At 39.0% G+C, this 23409-nt stretch overlaps 2 protein-coding genes across 3 annotated transcripts in view; both read left to right on the forward strand.

Moving 5' to 3' along the window:
* The window catches only part of LOC136260030 (F-actin-monooxygenase mical1-like), a 27240-nt gene continuing 3831 nt past the window's right edge, over positions 1-23409 (forward strand). Inside the window, exons 1-6 of the mRNA XM_066053627.1 lie at positions 1-157; positions 3394-3593; positions 4185-4258; positions 20209-20302; positions 20353-20396; positions 21612-21717. Coding sequence (XP_065909699.1) covers positions 44-157; positions 3394-3593; positions 4185-4258; positions 20209-20302; positions 20353-20396; positions 21612-21717 — 632 coding nt within the window. The 5' untranslated portion in view covers positions 1-43. The remainder of the gene's footprint in view (positions 158-3393; positions 3594-4184; positions 4259-20208; positions 20303-20352; positions 20397-21611; positions 21718-23409) is intronic.
* Positions 10648-13241, forward strand: LOC136260026 (uncharacterized). Of its 2 annotated transcripts, XM_066053619.1 has the most exons (6): positions 10648-11354; positions 11400-11496; positions 11541-11896; positions 11953-12728; positions 12779-13081; positions 13132-13241. In XM_066053619.1, exons 1-4 carry the CDS (start codon positions 10839-10841, stop codon positions 12709-12711), a joined length of 1728 nt encoding a protein of 575 aa, XP_065909691.1. In that variant the 5' UTR covers positions 10648-10838; the 3' UTR covers positions 12712-12728; positions 12779-13081; positions 13132-13241. The 2 variants fall into 2 exon arrangements, with proteins under 2 accessions (XP_065909691.1, XP_065909690.1); XM_066053618.1 differs by having other exon boundaries at positions 11953-13081.

Raw genomic sequence — 23409 nt, forward strand, 5'->3', positions numbered from 1 at the left:
TTCCTGCTCTCCACGTGATTAAAATCACTCGAGGCTTGGACTAATGACGGACCAACAAGGACTTATCTTATCTGGTGAACAAGATGGCGTATTCCGCAGAGTATCGCAGGAAGATGATTTACCAGCACCGTGTGATAGCTACTCGCAACTACTAAAGGTACGCGCCATCCACTAGCGGTTGTGCTTTGCCGGCGGTTCATGATTCTTAGCATCTCGATATTGATAATTAGTACACTATATAGCTAGCACGGCATGTGGTACCCAGCGTAATGGATCTAGTTAGTTGAATAGCGAAGCCTCACTCACTTGATTTGTCTAACTTTCTAGCTTTGGTTGTATTAGCTATATAGCTACTATGAGTTTGGCTGAACTAGTGCATGTGTCTGATACTTATTGTCATCACCAGTAGCTACTAATATTGATTGTCATGTGGTCTGTATCGCTAGGCACACACACACACACTACACACACCCACACTACACACGCACACTGCACGCTACACACGCACACTATACACACGCACACTATACACACGCACACACCAGCACCACACAAACACACACGCACACACACACTGACCTGATGACCACATCTAGGGATGGGTCATTCAATAATTGGCACACAACATTACCATATATAGTAAACAACTTGTAATAGTTCTTAACATGGGATGGGAGTACTACATGTTACTATTAGTGATGGATGAGTGGACTAGCCCATAAGGTAGTCAGGGAGGTGTACATGATAGTTTAGCATTAAAAGACTTGCACAATTACAATAATACTGCTTTTATGATAGTGGTATACCAGCTTGGTATAGTGGTCATTGTCAATATTATTATTATTTACCATTTCTTTGGAGTAGCTACTTTTCTACTTGACCGTTTAACACACTCAGTGGTGACTTGGCAATTTTGTAAATAACATGACCAGAACTCTTAGCTCTACCAAGAGGGTTAATGGGTAGCTATACACTAGCTAGACTGCACTACAGCCAATCTAGCCAATCTAGCCTATAGTATGAATTATTGCTGTGACTGAGTTTCATGCAAGCCATACAAGCTTATCACACCTCATCACAATGATCATGTCATAGCTAGTTCACACATTTAAACTACATCAAGATTACAAAATGTCTTGTAGGCTATGACATCTTGAATGTGTGTCATGGATGCAGCAAGTCAGTATTTTGGCAAACAAAAAATAAACAAGAGATCTCTACATCACATATTTGCACATTGTATTTGCAGTTATGGGATTGTACAGTAAGGAGTGATAATAGATGTGTATAAACACAGTAGGAATATATGGAATTGAAGAATCAGAAGCCATAAGTAACTGTAGAAGGAAATTAATTCATCCTACACATAATAAAAGACAGCTGGTGATAACTGATGCAGTGCAAATTTATTGACAGATATACATAATCATGCAACGACTATTGAGTTCTGTTATATAATCAACTAAAAGCTATTATCACTATAATTGTTTATACAAAATAGATTAACTACAGACTATTGTTATTTGCCATTTTTATAAGCTTCTATTGTTTCAAGTTCAGTTTAGGGTTGCTTATCTCAAATCTATTAATTTACCACTGAAGCCATGACACTTTAGCATTTATCAACACCTAGCTATGCAATATGTAGTAGGAAAAGCAAAGGAGGGCAAAGGTAAGTCCATGAAATGCATGCATTGTGCATGGCTTCTGTGGGTTTGCACATCTCAGGCTGAAGTGACATCAGACAATGCAGAAATCAGTAACCACACAGTGTGGGTTGAAGGTATCAGTTGGTTAGTTAGTTAGTCAGTCATCAGTTAGTCAGCAGAATGTATCAGTAGTTAATTAAATAGAAAATTTCATTTAAAAACTTTTTGGAAGGGTTTGGGGTCATTCAAGCTGTTATGAAGGAAAAGTAAGGTGGCTGGTTTTTGGGTGATATTTTGGGCAAACCTCATGATCCCCACTATGTAATACTGCCATACTGACCTGCTGAGTCTACTAGAGGGATAATAGTTGACCAGGAGCGGATCCAGGCCCCCCCCCCCCCCTCTAGAATTTTTTTATAGTGTTGCTCATTGAACATAGGTAGGCACTTTAGACATAATTCAAACATTTTTTATGCAGTTTATGACTATAATTGTGTAATATACTAAATGTGTCTGTAGCAAATTGTTACCAATATTTACTTAGCACAAGGGGAACTAGGTGGGATAGAGCACTCTCTACGTCTAGAGACTGAAATACTCTAATAGAACAGTCATTTACTCTAATAAAACAGTCAAGAGTAACATAATTATAAACAATGTTTGTCATTTTAAACAACTAAAACACCTGTTCTAAATTGAGTTAATGACTCTATTCACACCTTAGTGGCTAGAAATTCTCTGGAGATGCAGCTGCACGTCAAATTCCAGGACTATCTATATGTTTAAAATTTTTGTGATACTTGTGCAGGACCTTATGCCAATTCAACTTAATTTCAGCCAAAATTAGCAACAAAATCATTCTCAAAAAGTCTTTTTTTTCAAAATTTCTTTATAGACTTTATAGCTACTACAGCTCAGTAGCATTCATGCCTCCAGCATTAAATGTTCATAAACATTTACAAATTTTAGTCAAAATTATCTCACAATGTTAAGTTTTCAAAATTTCATTAGGGAACAGTTTAAACTAATTCTGCATGGTTTTTAACTCAGTAACTTCCAGTGTTTGAAAGTTTCAACAAATTTCAGTCAAAATTGTCACCAAATTCAATCTCAGAATGTTAATTTTCTTAGGCCTTTGTACTAATTCTGATTATTAACTTAATAGCTTCCAGTATTTGAACTATCAACAAATTTCAGTCAAAATTTCCAATCTCAGAATGTTAAATTTTCAAAATTTCCTTAGGTAGACCTTTATAGCTATACTAATTCTGGTTTTTAACTCAGTATCTTCCAGTGTTTGAACTATCAACGAATTTCAGTCAAAATTGCCACTATAAATTCAATCTCAGAACATTAAATTTTCAAAATTTCCTTAGGGCCTTTATACTAATTCTAGTTTTTAACTCAGTATCTTCCAGTGTTTGAACTATCAACAAATTTCAGTCAAAATTGTCACCAAATTCAATCTCAGAACGTTAAATTTTCTAAATTTCTTAGGGGGGCATGCCCCCAGACCCCCCTAGAAAGCTCATGCTTCGCATTTCACGGAGTGTGCTTCTACCTGTGTGCCCCCCCCCCCCCCCCCTCCCCTTAGCAAATCCTGGATCTGCCCCTGAGTTCATGAAACATGTTGGTATGGTCTTAATGAGACTAAGGGATAATGAAGCTAGACTAACCCCTGATACATGGGCCATAGGTCTTGAGTCAATTGCAAGTAACAATGTGATAATAATTTCCTAATAAGGCACAAGAGGTTCAACGAGAGATGAGTCAACTAGAACAACAATATGATGAGTTGGAACAAGTTGGTTGTCAGATAGAACACAAGTTACAAGGAGCAGGACCTGATGATGATGTCACCAGTAGTCAACTAATGAGACAATTCCTTGCACTTGTTAATGAGAAGAATGTTCTAACTTGTAGAATGACTGAGTTGTCACTAAGGTCAGTAGCTATGGAACACCCAGCCGATATTATGATGATGTAATAACATGCACTACTAGGGCACATTACTGTATCACTACTACACTAGCTGGTACCATACTGTATGGTATAGGATTGTGGTGTAACTGAAGTCTAGTCAGTGTTCAATGCGCATGTTAGATTAGAGAGGTGTCCTATATTAGAGTAGTGTCCTATATTAGAGAGGTGTCCTATATTAGAGAGGTGTACTATATTAGAAAGGTGTCCTAGGTTAGAGAGGTTTCAATGTAGAGTTAAACAGATGGAATGACATTCATTATTATATTACAGGGCATGTGTTACTCTAGTTCAGTTTGTCCCCATTATGTGTTGTGGTTAGTTAAAGAGTTAATATTGTGTATAGCCATGTATTAGCTAGGGTAGTGTAGTATGTGTGTGTCTTGTGAGCTGAGTCTAGTAGTTCAATAGTGATGTATAACTAGTAGTCACACCCCCAAATAAACCATTAGCCCCTCCTCTCATGGTCACATGATCACTAGTTCTTCTCTGTTATGATCACGATCCCAATCCTTTGTTATGATCACATGATCACTAGCCCCTCCCCTACTACAGCGTCAAGGAGCTATCACTGGAGGACAAACAGTATGAGATTGATGCTCAACTGGAGGAGTTCTGTGATCTACAAGGTGATTTAAAATACATGATCCTTATGCCACCTATTAAGTATGCATGGTAAAATACTGAACATGCAGGCAGAGTTAGTTAAACTACATGCAAGTTAACTGTATACATGGCCACATGTCAGGTGATGTACACATGTCAGGTGATATACACATGGTATAGTTTCAAATTCTACATGACATTTACCTTACTGACAACAAAGAAATTAATTTGTGCATAACATACTGGACAAACACACAGATGGACAAATGCGTTGGCAATTTGCCTTCCTTACCACAAAAGTGCCTATAGCTCAACTTTTTAGTGTTTCTTCCATAGACCAGTGGCTTCATTGCTCTATAAAGAACAAACAAAAGCATGCATTGATTTGCTACCACAATATTCAAGTTGCCAGATGACGGGTATTAAAAACCTGCATTGATACGTGCTTTGCATGCCAAGATACTGTGAGCTAAAAATTGAGTTTTTAATAGGTGTGCACAATAAGGTAGCTACTGTTTAGAAAGAAAATAAATGTGCCAACATGTCGATTCAAACCCACTGCCACCTACATGCTATCAGGCATTCTACTACTCCAACAGTTTGTGCTGTGGATTTTAAAGGAATGTAGCTCAAGTTTTCTCTACACTATGTGCTGTAAAGAAAGAACGGAGCTTGTGATGATAGTCTTAGATGATCAGTACTTTGTTTTGAGCATGAAACGTGTCAATATGTACTGGAACTGGTGAGTAATCAATGTGACGATGGATGGCTTTTTAAACTTTATACAATAGACTTAGTATTGGTACCTGTTCTACGTGCAGGACCATGTCCACACTAACTAAAAGTATTAAGCATTAACATGTATTCACACAGCATGCATGGTGATATCACTTTTAAGCCTGAAAACAATACTATTGGGATGAGCCTGAGCAAGCCCCACAGTAGTCAATTTGACCGTGGACCGTAGACCATCACATAGTTTACACAAAGAATGCAGAAACCCATCAACTGCAAAAAAAGTGCTTGTCGCATGTTCTCATGCACGTGGCACATAACATTCCGTTCTCCTGCTTTTTAGCTTGTGCACATGGCATGTTCTTGTGCAATGGCTAGCAATGTGCCAAAAAGTCAGTGTTGAAAGTGCGAGTGAAAGAAAAGAGAGGGTCAGATAAAGAAGAGATCGGAGTGACATGCAGACAATGAGAAACCAATGAAGAAAGACAAGCAAGGTTTGTAAGCACCTAGTGCTTCGATTTTTCCCATTGCAATTACAGCAGATTACCAGTAATCAAGAACTGTCAAATCTACAAGAATATACTCCACAGTGGATCATCACGCCTCAATTTACACAGCTTCCTACAACCATAGTATGCTAATACCATATAGCTGGAAAGTTTGGCGGAAGGAAACTTGCCACGATAGGATTTTGGCGAGAACAAATTTTGGCGAATTTGTTGAGCTGATTTGTATTGGACAAATGATTTGGCGGATTTTAGTTTGGCGAAACATCATTCACTCGCCAAATTCGCCAAACTTTCTGGCTATACGGTAGTTTAAACACTTCAAGTAACCTTTTCAAAATTGTTTTAATATTGATTTCAGTGATCAGAACCAATCATGTCGTTGTATGTCCAGTTGATTGCATTAAATAGCTATTTACTTCAAGATCAGGCTCGCCCCACAATGCTTTTAGCATCTGTCTGTAGTATGTACATGTTGAGCTGAATCCTTAAAAACATTTAATAACTCATGGATGATGCAATTACACATGATCTTGAAATTTGGCTCTGCTAAAAATATTCAAAATCTTTTCGTTCAAATGTCTGACACAATATTTATGGCCAATCAAAACTTTTGCCATGAAAGTGTACTGTCCGGTACAGCCCTTTCCCAGCTTGTAATGGAGCCAAACCATACGTGTCTGTTGTTGACACCTTTGCTGTCACCACTAATCATCTGGTTGGTTGAAATGTTAACTCTCTTGAGAAAAAATCCACTTTTAATTTTTAGCTGGTTTTCATGATCCAGTTCAACTTGTACCTACTATAGTACTAACATGTTGTGACCATAGCAGTAGTACTAGCATACTAGCAGTAGTACTAGCAGTAATACTAGCAGTAATACTAGCAGTAGTACTAGCAGTAGTACTAGCAGTAATACTAGCAGTAATACTAGCAGTAGTACTAGCAGTAGTAGTAGCAGTAGTACTAGTAGTAGTACTAGCAGTAGTACTAGCATACTAGCAGTAGTACTAGCAGTAATACTAGCAGTAATACTAGCAGTAGTACTAGCAGTAGTAGTAGCAGTAGTACTAGTAGTAGTACTAGCAGTAGTACTAGCAGTAGTACTAGCAGTAGTACTAGCAGTAGTACTACATGTATCTAAGCATATATAGTAATGTGTATACCACACAGGTGTGTACATGTACCTGTCCTAATATGTAGACAATTCCTGTAACATCATTCAACAACTTTCAACTCACTGACCAGCATCACACCATAACATCGGTGCCTGCCCTACAGTACAGGACCTGCCGCTAATGGTATACTTTAAGCTTAAACTTATCGTTTGCATACCATCTCCACATTAGCTTAATGTAATGTGAACCAAGCATTAAACTTCAGTACCATTAATGTGTGTATAGCAATATAGCATGCATGGTGATGTCACATTAAACATGAGGCTACATCCTGCAAGTACACAGAAATGATGTAAGCACAATGATACAGGCAGCAGGTAAGCTTAACAGCAGAGTTATAATTATTCAGGAAAGAATATTGCACAAATAAGGTTACATGATAAGTTCTTATAATATAGAAAAAGGATTTCACTAAAAAGTTGCCAAGGCAAAAAATAGTCTCCAGCTGGAATCTAACTCAGACCTTGGGTTTATAATGTGCATGCCTTGACCACTTAGCTAAACCTCTAACATTAATGGAAAGGCATTAAAAACGGTCTTATAAAGGCACATGGCTATACATTGACTAATATAGGTGCGGTTTGCATGCGATTTACAGAAAGAATTTAAGTGAATTTTTTTGTCTACACCCTTGCACTAATCACGCTGTGTATAGTTTGTGTATTTGGTATATATTTCTGTATGTTATTTCAGGGCTTCACTGAAAATTAGCATAAGCTGAGTGGACTCCCTGCTTAAATATTACAATTATAATTAGGCCAGGCAAAGTAGATTCCTTGTTTCTTATCAGCCTCCCGCTTCTACCAAAACACTGCCGCCTCAACTTTCATTATTACATTCTAGTATGACACACCTCTTATTTTGCATGCACTTTGTGTTAACAATGGCGTTTGTTTGTCTTACCGCTACCATAGATGGGCATGCAGCTATGTAAAAATATTTGTATGGTTTGTATATCATGACATGATTCTTGTGACATATGGCAGTAAAAAACAAATTTTATAAATAATTAATTAACATGATGTCATGATGAATAATGACTGCCCGCCTGCATCAAAATTGAGGAAGTGGCTGATGAGAAACAAGGAATCTACTTTGCTTGGCCTTACACTGTGAGTGACAAACAACAACAGATAGAAACTTTATTCTTAGACAATGAGCACTTTGTTTGGCACAAAAATGCTTTGATATACTGGTGGATGTTTAAATGATAGTAAGACATCGAAACACAGTTCTATGGGTTCTATGGAATTTAGAAACCTGAAAGGCCCTGTGTTGTGGCGCACGAGTGAAGCAAGGGTGCTACTACAGGACCTGAGGGTTTCTAAATTCTATAGAACCCTGTGTTTCGATGTCTAACTAATTTAGACCACAGCTCGTTGTGGTACCTTCACTGCTGTTTGTTGTACTTCACAGTGGCTTGTGACAGGAGAAATGTAGCATTAACAAGCCCAATACAGCTCCCATTAACTTTTAATGCATGTTATGGCACTTGCTATCCAGTTAAATGCCATGCCCATGTGTTGCCAATGTTACAGGCCAATGTTACAGGCCAATGTTACAGGCCAATGTTACAGGCCAATGTTACAATGTTAATTGTATCACCCCAGAGACAGGGATCTATTGAGACATAAGAAGGGATCTACAGACTTTAGATACCTATAAGTAGCTAATGACATTTTTTTCAAGTATTTCACATTGCTGTGGTCTAATCAATTCCTATATAGAGTATAGCCATGGCTGAATTAGGGAGTAAATGTCCACTAGTATAGCTGCAGGTATAGGTGACCTCCCTTGTTTATTTCTATGATACCTACTCAAATATAAAATTTCTTATACGTGTTTGTTGCTTCTTTTTTTTTGTAACAATCACTGGTGAAACAAACATCAAAGGAAAAAATGACACCAGCCAGATATGCCTCAACTATCAGTTTCTGGAAAACATTGTTGCCATTTCACTTTCTTTTCTGCTTCATTCTATCCATTATACAACGTTACAAATATAAAAGCACCTCTGTAATTAATCCAGCCACTACAGAAATTTTGCCCCCTACTATCAATTACTGGAAAACAAATGACCATTCTGCTTCGTTTTCAGGTATGCTCTACCCGTTACACAGTGTTAAAAACAAAGTACAGTACAAGAAGTGACTCTTCCATCAATTCAGTCACCACTAAAATTATGGACAATTCTTGGAACAGCCAGCATGCACTGAATCCACTGTGGGTTACTACAATCATTACCTTCAAGGCAGTGGAGAAAGAAATGTAACACAAAGGAGGACAAAGGTAAGTCCATGATGCATACACTGTATAGAGCAGTTCACAGTTCTGTATCAGATAGTTATAGTAACCTGTTCAATATAAAATACTAAGAGGACAAAGAGACAGCACAACCAGAAGAAGACATTCTTAGATGGACTTCTCAAATTGTTTCATGCATGTTTACCTCAGGTTGAAGATGTTCTCTATACCAGTTAAATTGCTTATGCTACTTTGAATGTGCGCAGGGGTGTGGGGTGTGGATATACGAGTTATAAAATAAAATAAAAACTCCATAAGTTGAATTTTTATTTGCCTGCCTGCCTGCCTGCCTGCCTGCCTGCCTGCCTGCCTGCCTGCCTGCCTGCCTGCCTGCCTGCCTGCCTGCCTGCCTGCCTGCCTGCCTGCCTGCCTGCCTGCCTGCCTGCCTGCCTGCCTGCCTGCCTGCCTGCCTGCCTGCCTGCCTGCCTGCCTGCCTGCCTGCCTGCCTGCCTGCCTGCCTGCCTGCCTGCCTGCCTGCCTGCCTGCCTGCCTGCCTGCCTGCCTGCCTGCCTGCCTGCCTGCCTGCCTGCCTGCCTGCCTGCCTGACCACAGTCGCAAGGCTGGAGGCCAAGCGAAGCTGCACATGGCCACCATTTTATGCTACAATAACAAGCTCACCAGTGGGATGTGCCTTTTGGGGTCCAACAAGTGTGTGCTCTCTGTACCTTGTCTTTCCTTTTATCTTCAATCAGATTGATTATCATCTTCTTCATGCAATGAAACCATATTGAAGCATTAATTTTCCATATCAACACTATCCTTGAGTAGCATATTTAGATGCCACGAAATTATTTACACTTAGTAAATACCTGTAACTTTACAGTAGGATCAAGACTACACCGAATTAATAATGATTGAGCACAGGGATCACTCCTTAACAATCTATTTACTCAATCATGATGACCACACCCCTTTATTATTTGTATTCATAATGCTAGCACAGTGAAAATATGACATAGTGACATGTCCCATCACTGATTCCTTCAGCCAAGCATAACACAACTGTGCTTAATGCTACGGGCTTGATTTCTTTACTGTTTGATGTCACTTCTGCCCAAGACATGCCTTTTTGCAGGAGCTATGGCAAATATATAACTGTTTTATTTACTTTGATCTTCCCACACAACTCGCATGTGTGTTGTATGGTTGGGTCTTAGGTGGAGAACATTTATTGACAATATTTACAATTGTATTGACTAATATATTATTAACTAAATACTATTAAAGTACCTTACTGCCATTGATGCCATACAATAGTCAGTTTTTGAACAAAGAATACTTCTTGTAGCTACTACATGTATCATTTGGGTGAGACCACACAATTGTACAGTCTACACTGATTGGTGTAATTGACAACTGAAGTGTAATACTTAATAGCTAATGGCAAATAATAAGCTGCTTATCCCAGTTTAATAAATTTTATTTGCAGCACCTGATAACTTATTCTACTACTCTATTTATCCGCATAAAAATCTGGCCATTTATTTTCTACAAGTGATTTAAATGCAACATTTAAATGAGCTGGGCATCTATTCAGGCTCAGGCACTTATTTTTCGAGGCTCAGCTAGGGTTATTGCTGACAAGGTGGTACTTATATAATCAACATACAGTTTGGAATCTTTACTTGTAACAATGAAACACAAGATGAAAGATATGTAACTCTAGTATAGCACACAACTCTAGTGTTTATTAGAATTATGGCCTAGTTTTAGCACTCCAGCATTTACTAGTCTCGCGTAGCCAGACCTTCTATGCGCCAGGCGCTTATCGATTTTTAGATTATAAACGCCGGCTGTAGATGGTCTGGTGACATCAGCACATATTAGTCGTTCCGGCGGAATGTTAATTGGAGAATTTACGCATACCCATTACAAACAAAATGGCAGACGCGGAGGGAGTTCAATCCAGCTCAAACCATGAAAAAGACAACTCAATGATATGTGTTGCTTGTGGATTCGACTTGACCTCTCACCCTAAGATACGAAGAAACTTAGGAGAGTCGTCTAAGGGCCATTCCCTTGAGGTACACGAACGAGTCTGTGGTTTGTGGATTGATTTGGCTAGCAAAGTGACTACTACTCCTGTAATGATACGCAACAATATGAAAATGTGTCGTAATTGCTTCAATGACTATGACAAGTATGCTTTGAAGTTTACTGAGCTGAAGAAAAAGCTGAATAATGCAGTTCTCAAGCTAAATTGGATTGAACAGAGTGAAGAACATGAGGAGGAACAGACTGAGGAGCAAGATGATACACAGGGTTGTGCAGAGACAACAACCCCTACTAGGAAGAGACCTGCAGTGGGTGTACAACCACAAGCAAGGAAACGGCAAACATTAAACCGTCCTGTTGTTATTGATAGCAATCAAGATACATCCATACAATTTTCAAATGTGAGTTTTTTACATATATATTAGTAATTATTAGTGAATCTGTAGCTGACAGTTGGATACAAAAATTATGTCAAGAATTACAACCTTGACACGCCTCAAAGGAGGAACATCAGTGTATCAGCTGCTAGAGGACATAAGAAAGGTATTTTATATTGTGAGTTTGATCATATAAACGTTTTTGGACAGGAGTTGCTGACCACTGTTTTGAAGATGAGAATATTAAGGACTATTCTGTGAACAAGGTGGCAATGGCAGTGCGTGATGAAATTAAAAAGATGTGCTCTCATTCTGTGAAATCAGTTCTACAGAATAGCTCTCCATTAAATTTTGAGTGGAGCAAGTTGTTGGATGAGCTTAGCACTCACGCACCGACCTTGATGACTATTTTGAACTATGCTACACAGACGAGGCATGGCAGACATAACAGAGATGGAGTCAAGGGAATGTGTGCTGCAATACTGCTGAAGTTCAGATATGATGAAATGAGTGTGGTTCAGAAGCTAATCTCAGCTATTCTGTATGCAGGGCACAGTGGTAAACAAGTAAGCAAAATATTGTACACATATCCTATGCCACTTATATACATGTAACTGTATAGGTTTACGAGAGGTTGCAAAAGCTATGCCTTTCAGTGTCCCACAGGTCCACTGTGAGATTAGTGAAACAATTAGGACAGCACCATGACAAGGCAGTAAAAGGATGGAGAGATTCATTTATATTAGATCTTGAAAGCCTTCCAGTTCCAGCTTACAAAGAGAGGGGAGAAGATTATGAACTGTCTGACTCTGAACATAGCTCTGAATCATCCAGTGAAGAAGGTGACTCCAGTGAATTTTCGTCTGATGGCTTTGTTGAGTCTGACAATGAAGCTTGTAGTTTATCAAGTACAGATGATGACATTGATATAGTGAGGTCAAGCAAACAGATCCCACTGATTGTTTGTCATCCTGAAGTTTTGGAACCATCACATATAGTGAAGGTGTTACCAGGAATTCCTCTGCAAGCAAGTCACAAAGGCTTTCGTCTGTGTGGAGACAATATCAACAAAAGTGTTCGTAGGCGTCACTTGCGGTCTGATAGAAAGAATCGGTCTCTTTACTATTTTCACACATACGCTGTGGCAAATCAAGTTGATGTATCACATCTGTCAGATGTCAGTGTCCACATAACTGAACTTACATCAATTCAGTATATCCCTAATTCAGTGTTACCAAGGCTAGGCGATGACACCAAGATCAAGGAGAACATTGCAACTTTAGTATCCAGGGTGTTGTTTCTGTATTTAGATAATTTTTTAAGCTCAGTTTTGATGGTGTCATTGAGTGGCATATCCAACATAAGTATTACACTGAGATGAGCAGTAAATCAGAAGTGGTTAGTATCTTAATTGTATTACATAAACCGTGCATAATTTGCTTCTATAGGTTCCCCTAGGTGTCATTCTTCAGAATGAGAACACTAGTGATGGGATGATCGCAATTCTAACCCAACTTCATAAGTACATTCCGCAGTCTACCTACTGTGTTGAAAGAGCAGTAAGTACTGGGGTGGTAGAGAAAATAGAAAAGGCAAACATGAGACAGACTTTACTTGGAGGGGACCAGTTGACTGCAGCAAGAGCCAGGAGTGCCATTCGGGGGAAAATGAATGCACAAACACCAGAGAAAGTGTTGGTGGGAATTGTCCCTGTGATTGAGGATTGGCACACAAAAGCAAACTTCCTTGGAGTGAGTGGTGTATGGTGCATCTTGCACAGTAATGCATTTGCTTTGTATAGGTGATATGGAAGTACTATTACTCATCGAAGTCAGCATCTCAGTATTAGTATAGCGGCACAACCAAAAAATTGTGCACTTTTTCATAAAACTATGAAACTTTCCATATAAATAGTACTCCTCGTGACATGTATTTTTAGATATAGTGCCTTCACTGATTTGGCCTTTGGTGACCTTTACGGCCATTTTTGTACAGAAAATTGATCATTTTTGTCTTTAACTCCCTGAGGTAGTAATTAACTTGTTAAAATATGGTACCAAAATAAAGATATTTTTGATAGAAACAACTTGGTTTTTATTTGAAGTCAATAGGAGAATTCATTCTTAAGTTATGAGTATTTTTATTAGCTGCAAAATTTGATAAATTTATGCATAATTATCTGCCCACAGGTAATTCACACCTCAAGGGCAGGTAAATTTATCAGATTTTGCAGCTAGTAAAAATGATCATAACTTTGTAATGAAATCACCTATTGACTTCAAATAAAAACTACGTTGCTTCTATCAGCAAGATCTTTTGTTTGGTACCATTTTTTAACAAGTTAATTAGTGCCTCAGGGAGTTAAGGATAAAAATGATCAATTTTCTGTACAAAAATGGCCGTAAACGTCACCAAAGGTCAACTTAGTGATGGCACTATATCTTAAAATGTATGTCATGAGGAGTACTATTTGTGTGGAAAGTTTCATGGTTTTATGAAAAAGTGCACAATATTTGCCAATTTTGGGGGTTACGCCGCTATACTATATGGTACTTTGTACCAACTAAGAAATCTTACAGGAAGGACGAATGTGAAGAGAAAACCAATTGACAGTTTTGATCCCTGTGAAGATTTTTTTCTTGTTGCAATTGAAGCCCATATAGTAGTTGCAGCTATGAAAATGCTGAAATTGACATCTGTACATGGTACGCCTTCAATAGAATTCGCTCCTCAAGGGATGAAATGTGGACTGAGACAGCAGAAAAGCGGAAGGCTATAATCGACCATATTTCTAGTTCCTTGGTTGAGTCTTACATGCATCCAGATTATAAGACCACATCACCTGGGACTACTGACTCTTCTAGGACCATGTCACCTAACTTTGATGATGGTGTCTGTACCTATGCCACAAATTTGTTAACACTTGGATGTTTTTACATGGAATTCAGGGATGCCATCAAGGAGGGAGACAGCTTACGAGATTTAAGGTGTTACAGGTATATGCTGCCAATGTTTTTAAGTTCTGGTAGGACTAATTATTCTATTGAAACCCTGAATTTGTTGTTGCAACATGATTTTTTGTCAAGTCCACGTTTTGCCGAAGAATTACTTTGGGGCAGGTTCATAAATACTCATGTACAACCAGGCAAGAATATTCCCAATGATTTGCATTGTGAACATTTAAATGGATTGTGCAAAAACAGCATTTCCCATTTAGGAGCCAATAAAACAGAAAGTGCTATATGCCAGGTAGCACAAGCACTTGGAACCATTCAACCCGTTTTAAATGGATTTGGCACTGACAATTCTGTAAATGCGAACTCTTCTCTACACCCTGAAACAAGTAGTGAGAAAGACTTTAAAATGATTTTGGAAGTCTTGCAGAGACAATCTGTATTTGAAAGAAAGTCCAACAGGAAGCACTGCTCTTTCAGTAATCCTAGTGACCCGCTCCATGTCAAGCCACAAAATAGCATCATCGAATGGACACATGACCATGCTAAATGTTATTTTGATAAATAATCAGAATATGGAATTTATGAAATAAAATAATACACACTGATAATTATATGAAAGTTTCACATGATCCGCAGTCGCACTGTAATTTACAAATGTCACAACACAGGCATTTCTTGCCCATGTCAATGTGAACATAATTGTCAGTATCTTTGAAAAGTACATCTCGTCGGCATTTTGTTTTATTGTTAATGTATCCCAAAATGTCCTTATCACAATAGCGATTGAACTTGCTTGCTTTCAGCAAAACTGCTGCTGTTAGGTTTCCGTCTCTTCCACCTCTCCCTGTCTCTTGGATATAAGAGTGAATGTCACTTGGCGGTCCATAGTGAATTATACGACGGATGTCAGGAGTGTCAACACCCATACCAAACGCAACAGTAGCACAAACAATTCTCAGTGGAAATGATGCAGAACCAAAGGATTGAATTATCTGTGTCTTTACTTCAGCATCTGTGTCGCTCGTAAACATCTCCACCAGTCAATACTTGGATAGTTCTTCAGGTGCATCAATGGGGTGGGTAAAGTGTTCACCTAATCCAACCTTGAAAAGGGAATACAGGCTACTACAATCTTAACATCGTCGGCAATAGATAATGATTCTTCCCATTGATGTCAGCTTTTCTTTTAGTTCTTCTAGAATGGGGCCAAACGTTTCACTGATGGTTGTAAAATTTGACACTGCATAGGCAATGTTCCTCTTACATGGAGAAACAGCAACTACACTTGGGTTGTCTAAGCAGATTGCATCAGAAGCTTTTCTCCTCAGTTCCTTTGATGCAGTTGCAGTCAGTGCCATAAATCGAACATGACTGGAAACAATACTTTTCAGTTCACCAATTCTCGAAAGAGTTCTTCTAAATGTATCACCCCTATGTAGTAAACGGAAACTATGCACATGTTTACTTATCTAAGTACCTACCATTTTATCACAGTGTGTGCTTCATCTATGACTACAAATTGAAGTCTCTCCTTATATACATCACTACATAAAAGGCTATGCCATCTTTTGTGATTCAGTATTGCTTCGGGAGTAAAGAATATTAGCTGAAACTCTCCATTGGCAACTCCTTCCAGAATGGACACATTGGTACCACGCAACACACATCCTACAGACAAACCTTTGGATGAGAATGATTGAACCTATAGTTGTGTAAAAAAACTTCACTGAATGCATGACAGTTAGCTATTATTACACACTTTATTCATTCAGTAGCTATAAGTTTAAAAAGTAGCTAGTTCAGTATACCTGATCTTCAATAATAGCTGTTAGTGGAGATATAACACAGACAATTGACGGCTTGATAGGCTTGAATATTTCATCAAACACTAAAGGTAAACAACCATAACAAAGGCTTTTTCCATATCCTGTGGGCAGCACTGCGAAGACGTCATGACCGCTTAAAACCTCGGAAATCACTTTCATCTGTAGATCTTTGACTTCATTGTAGCTTAGATGTTTGGCAGCTTTGTCAACAGCGTTTTTAATCACCCCATCTTCGAGCGCATCCTTGCCTACATCTATCAAGTCAGCCATCCAAACGCAGAAAGAGTTCGTTCACTTTATTACACAAATCAAGAACTTTTTCCGGCACATATGTCATTAGAATGTACTTAATTGGCTAGCGTACAAATACTGCGCTGGAACGACTAATATGTGCTGATGTCACCAGACCATCTACAGCCGGCGCTTATAATCTAAAAATCGATAAGCGCCTGGCGTGTAGAAGGTCTGGCTACACGAGACTAAGCATTTACATGGGGGCAGATTCAGACTTTTGGAATGGTAGAGTCAAAATGAAATGACACTATAGGGAAGGCACACCTTAGTGTGCAAAGCACGCAAGCATGCCAACCTGAGGAAGTCTGGGGTATCCCCCCAGGAAAGTTTTTGAAAATTAAACCCTCTGAGATGGAATCTGAGAGAGATAGACACAGCTACCCCTGTGTCCAATTTCATTTGTATTGGCTTGCTCTTTAGATACAGATGCCTTCTCTATGCTCTCCTGTTACTGGTACTGTCCATAGTGCAAAGTCATTTGGGACATTTTCTGCTGCACCAACTTCAATATGCTTAGCTGACTTTAGTTTAGATTCTCCTTTTGACTTTGATGTCCCCTTTGCAAACAGACTGTAGGTGGCCTTTTTTCCACACTTGGAATAATTATGGGTAACCTGAATTGGCATACTGTTTCATTATACCCATTGTTTCCCACAGCACCAGCACGTCTGGCAAACTGCACACTGGTCTGGTTGTTGATCAGCTGGCACAGAGCCACTGTAAAACAGCCATTTCTGCTGTGACTGCAATGTCTATAGCCCGTTGCAGAGTCATTTCTTTTTCAGTTAATAGCTTCTTCCTTGTATTGTGGTAAGCAATTCCTTGTATTGTGGTTAGTAATTCCTTGTATTGTGGTTAGCAATTCCTTGTATTGTGGTTAGCAATTCCTTGTATTGTGGTTAGCAATTCCTTGTATTGTGGTTAGCAATTCCACAAACAAGTAGTCCACAAGGCATTGTCAAGAATTGTCCATACTGGCAAGTGCGGGCGAGTTGTTGCAGTTCTATCATAAATTCATTGATATTTTCTCTGTGTTTCTGCTCTTGCTGCTGGAATGCGTGACTCTGGTTTGTAGTAGCCAATCAATTTTGCTTTGATGTTAGCCAGTGAGCTGTCTTTTGGAGTGGTTGGAGCCCGAAGATTCTTTAACACTGCATAGGTCCTTGTGCCAATGTCGCTCAGAACACAAGCTACTTGCTGCTCTTCTTTCACACAATTTACTTCCAGAAAAAGTTCCAATCGCTTAAAGTATTCTTCAATGTCCCCAGTTTCTGTATATTGTTCAAATCTCAGGGGCGGAAGTGCCATCCTCATCACCAATGTAAAGGATCGACAGATCTAACTCAGCACGCATTAACACAAGACCACCATTAAATTTTAATAAGATCACATTACAATCATGTGCATTCTATATATAGTACAATTACATTGGAGAATAAACTTACAATTCAGAAAATAATTATAACAATTATACAATTATCAATCAGTCTTAATTACTTATAAATGTTTGTTCATTTCCCTTGAGCTTATCTCATATTTCCTCAATATACCATTTGGTGGGTGGGCTGACTCGAGAGCTCCAACGTATCTCAGTGCTTTCCACATGTGGTACAGCAGTGGGTAACAGTGGCAATGGTTCCTCCATAGCATGTTCTGTGCTGGAACTGACATCATCCCTGATTGTCAGTTGCTTCCCAGATGACACATCACTAGTTGTGTCAAAGTTAAACTGTCCATCATGCTCTAATGTAGATTTGACACTTATTGCTGGTGCCGTTCAATGGTAGGCCATCGGTTTGGTTGTGTGAGAGTTAGCCGTGTATGTAAACGGCATTTGAGAAAAAGCTCATCAGGTCACATTTCAGTAGTGGAATGTGGGGTGGTTTGATAAACAAGTAGAAATCGTGTCAACAGAACATTCAAAGGCACCTCTGTCCCCATCTGCTTTGCAGCTGCTTGCACCACTTGCTCTGCTGCCCTATTTGATGCAGGGTGATATGCCGGAGTACGTGAGTGTTTGATACCATTATTGTCACAGAATTCTGGGCTGTGAACTGGGGTCCATTATCACTCACTATTTCTGCTGGCAACCAAAATTGCCAAAGAATACCTGTAGTGCCTCAACCGTACCATTTGCTGTGGGCTTGTGCACTGGAATTGTATCTATCCACTTCAAATGTACATCAATAACTATCAGCACCTGCTGCCCTCCATTGTCTGCATAGTCTATATGTACTCATTCTATGGGGCTGCTTTCCCAGGGCCAGCTATGTTGTTGTGCCTTTAGGGGTAAGTGATGCCAGTTGTGTTGACAGCTGTGGAATGAACTTGCCATAATAATTCATTAGTCCTACAAAAGCTCTCAGTTGACTCACATCTGTTGGGACAGGAGCATTCTGGATAGCCTCCAGTTTCAGTTGGGTGAATTCCTGTCGTATCAATGCAGTGTCCAAGGTACTCTACTTGTTGCTGGCCACACTGACACTTCCCCTTTAGTAGCCGGATACCAGCTTTCTCAAGGCATTCTAACACTTACTGCAGCCACTAATTGTGCTCTTCTTGTGTCCTACCTTCCACTGATATGTTGTCTAGGTAGCAAGCAACTGGCAGACTTTGTAAGATGTAGTCCATAACTGACTGGATTATGGCAGGTACACCATATTATGGGGACTACAAATAAATCATGGCCCACTTACTGGTCTGCACTGGTTCCAGGATGCCTTTATTCTGATCTGTAATCTGGTAACTACTAGTAAACTCTGCATCCAACAGTGGCTGTAAGCTAGGCATATGCTAGTGATCTGCATTTCTTAACAACTGGTTTGCATGGTTCCTTCTTTTAGCCTCACATCTTCCTGGTATACATCCAACTATTGCACCAACTCCCGGTTGGGAAAACATGACTGTAACATGTCAGTAACTCTTCTACAGGACTGTGGAAGATCTTGCTGAGATGTGCCCAGTCCAGCTTTAAAGCACTTAACCAATTTCTTCCAAGCAATGTTGGCCGTTGGTGTCCTGCTATTACTACTAAGAGTAGTTTAAATTTCTGTTTCTTGTATGCCACTTTCATCATGCACTATTCTTTTACTTGTAACATACAGCCAGAATAAGCTATTGATGCTATTGTCCAACAAAATACATGCCATCCATCCAGGAAGTATTTGAGGATGTGTGGCTAATTTCTATACTATTACTGAATATTTGTCTGCTGACACAGTACTGTATATTTGGTGGCTTTATAGAGTATCTCAATTTTTATGTTTATAGTGTACAGTTGTTCAGGGTTTCCAGCTACCCTCCTGCTGAACTATATAGCCTGTACAGCAGTTCTGTACAGTAAACAGTTAGCTGCATGCTTTTGTACAACACTCAAATAATTGTGGGTTTTAATTAGCATGTGGGCTGGCCATTGAGACTCTTGGGAGTACAGCATTTATATGATAGATGCAGCTAAAAGTCACAAATAGAAAGATACAACATCGCTGGATGAGATTTTCATGACGTATAAAGTACAATTCACATGTATACTAAAAATTTTTGGAGGGGGTCAAGAACCTCCCTTGACCCCCCATAACTCTGCCACTGGTGGTGATGACACTGTGTTATACACAGATCATGATGGGGGGAGGGGTGGTGATGACACTGTATTATGACGGGGGAGGGGTGGTGATGACACTGTATTATGATGGGGGAGGGGTGGTGGTGACACTGTATTATGCCGGGGGGGGGGGGGGGGGGGTGGTGATGACACTGTATTATGACGGGGGAGGGGCGGTGATGACAATGTATTATATGCAGATGATGAGATGACAGATGAGCAGATGAAACGCTACACCGGCTTGCTACGTGACAAGGTCACTGTTACTGATGAACGACAACAATTACAGAAGAGGTGTGACATGTGGTGATCATGTGATCTGATGTACCATTTATCTCCTACAGCAAACAGGCACATGGTGTAATGTTGATGAAGTTTAAGTTAGCAGGTGAGTGTTTGGTGAGCATAGTTGGTAACAGGTAGCATCATCAAAAGCTGTTTTTAGTGTACTAAACTGATAGTTACTAATAACACAATCATAACATAAGCCAAACTTCATGCCACATTTTTATAAAGCAGACAAGCTTCACAGCAGAGTGGTGCATTGTTAAAATGGAAGAGAGTGACATTGGTTGAAGTTGACAAAGTTATAAGGGTTCAAAACCAGTAATAATTTGTACAAGGTGTTATCCAACTCTGTGGAGTTGTGTAGCCAGATCCAACAATTTAATTCTGGCTGATTATCATGTGGCACAATATCAAACCTTCATACATGCTGCTAGAGTAGTTTTCCCTTAGTTGGACAGAATCTACTTTATCTATCGCTATATATTATATTAATCCAACAAGTGAATGTGTTACATTATTTCAAGCGATTTGCCAATAAAATTAGTATCACACTTGTTTGTCAAGGTCCCTTGACAAAAACCTGAAATACTAATTTGATTGGCTAAAATAGTGTGGTGTGTTTCTATTAGAAATAAATATCTGACTTGACAACTAGTGTTACCATAGTGATAGATGCCCCATGGCATAGCAGCAATATGGTTGCTAAGTAACTGTTGGTAAGGTAAACATCATTTTGAGAACATAGCAACTGTTGCTAAATGTGATTGGTCTTTTGCAGTGGTTATGTTTTGAATTTCTGTTGCCTAGTAACAGTTGCTATAGTTGTCAGATTAATTTGCAATAGGACGGATGGCTGTGGTATTCGGGATTAATAGTTCTCGCATTGTAAACAGGAAGCTTGGCTTTGCCTTGCACTATTTTACTCCTTCCTGTTTACAATGCTCACGCTATTAATCTTGAATACCACAGCCATCCGTCCTATTACCACAGATGTCATGGTATTCAAAATATATACCAAAAGATATAAAAGATGTTATAGTGCGAGGCTTCAAGTGGTTGCCTAACAACGGTTGCTAGGCGGAAAAGTTGTTGCTAGGTAACAGGTATTGGTTACTATGGTAGCAGTAGTTGTCAAGTCGGACAGTAAAATGACTAAACACTATCAATTTAGCCAATCAGATGTTTATATCAAATGTACAAGTGATATACTAATTCTATTGGCTAGTTTTCAAAAATATATCACAAGCTGCTATTGGAGTTTTTGTACAGGACATGATATTGATGTTGTATAACCAATGTGTTTTGTCCTTATTAGGCAATGACCTGACCCCTTGTCCTCCCATGAACACCAGAAGATCATCGATATCAAGGAAGTTATCAACATCATCAAAATCAGGGGGTAAAAGAGGCAACATTAACTAGTAAGCTAAAATCATTAACAAGTTATACACATGATCAGCGGCTAGAAAATGCTAAATATATCAAATTGTTTTAAGTCACACGTACTGAAGGCTTGATTATAATTAACCAACACTGCATAAAAAGTTGCCAATTAATTTTTTGTGGGAAAGCACAAACCTCATATCTTTACAATACTACTGTACTGCCAGTAAGGAAATGAAACTTAAAATGTTCAAGTATGGTAGTGACTGCCTAACACCAAACTAATTTCTTCAGACGACTATAATTGTTAGACCAGCACAACAGATGCCCCTACTGCAATATGTGCAATTTGTGACTAGCCAAGCAATAATACAGGGTCATTTTCACACATTCCTCAAATTCTATTATATTGCTTAAAATGTTATCAAGGGAGTGGACAAACAAAGTTTCAACCTTTTATGATGAATAGTCTTGGAGTTATAGTGGAAAAGTAATTAAATTCAATTTGTACAGCAACAACACGGCAAATAAATTACAGGTTATTTATTGGGTGATAAGGTTTATTGATTTGAGCTTCAGTGTAGCACATACCAAAGTGATTAAAACGTGCATAATATCATTTTATTTCAATACGATTTATTATCACAATAGAATTTTGCCGGTTTTAGCTCAGCCAGTCAGTCAGGTTTTAGTCTCATTTGTGACTCATTTTATTTTCTTGCACCGTGAAGGTGTTAATTTGTACAGTGAAGGTGTTAATTTGCACAGTGAAGGTGTTAATTTGCACCGTGATGGTGTTAATTTGCATTAATGACTATGTGTGTTGACTATCATGAAAAAGAAAAACAATTACACCTTCATCAGTCTTAAGTGCAGATAGGTTGATTCTGGCTAGCTACATTTGTCGGATACAGGGAGTTGCTTTGATTTTGACTGAAACCCCTTCTGAAATTATCCACGTATCCAAAATCAGTAAATGGAGCAGTGATACTAGTTTGCAGACTAACAGCAAACTGATGCACAACTACATTTGCCCATAGTTATCATACAGTACGGTAGTCCTGTATATTAGGGATCATGCAGTTTTGAGCTTTCTTGCCAAAAAATATCACCCTAAAACCAGCCTCAAATTCCTTCATAACAGCTTGGCAGTGTTGGTCAGGCATAGCCAAGCCCAAAAATGCCTTCAGAGTGACCCCAAACCCTTCCAACAAGTTTCTGTGGAGCTTTATAAATTTTCTATGTAACAGAATTTTATTCTGACTATAACTAATTAACTGATGCCTTCAGTCAAGCATAACTCAACAATGGGTAAGGCTGCGGGCTTGATTTTTTCACTGTTTAACGTTGCTTCGTCCCAAGATGTGCCTTTTCACCAACCGCAGTACATACAATGCACGTATCATGGACTTACCTTTGTCCTCCTTTGTCTTCCAGTTCTTTTCGCTGACAATGCAAGGTGTCAATTTGCGGTAACATGATATGGCTTCCCTCTGGCTGTGTCATGCTTTTTGCCCGCATTTTCCATAGCATCTGGATTCATTGCAGAGAAGTTTCTTGTACTGCTCTTCGTTTGTAATGCTGTGTAATGAGCGGGACATAGCTACAAATGAAGCATAATGGCCATCTCACTTTTCAGTGTGTAAATGATTATTGGGGGGCGCATTCAGACTCAAAATTATTTTATGGAATCCCTGGCACCATTAGGAATTTTAAGCTTGATTAGGGAT

Source organism: Dysidea avara, chromosome 7 (assembly GCF_963678975.1).
Source record: "Dysidea avara chromosome 7, odDysAvar1.4, whole genome shotgun sequence".
In the NCBI taxonomy this organism is placed as follows: Eukaryota; Metazoa; Porifera; class Demospongiae; order Dictyoceratida; family Dysideidae; genus Dysidea; species Dysidea avara.

Excerpts from the sequence above, each read along its gene's own strand:
- LOC136260026 (XM_066053618.1), top strand. The coding sequence starts at position 10,839 with ATGGCAGACGCGGAGGGAGTTCAATCCAGCTCAAACCATGAAAAAGAC. Across the intron at positions 11,355-11,399 it reads CATCCATACAATTTTCAAAT|CTGACAGTTGGATACAAAAA; the intron begins GTGAGTTTTTTA and ends GTGAATCTGTAG. Across the intron at positions 11,497-11,540 it reads TGCTAGAGGACATAAGAAAG|GAGTTGCTGACCACTGTTTT; the intron begins GTATTTTATATT and ends GTTTTTGGACAG.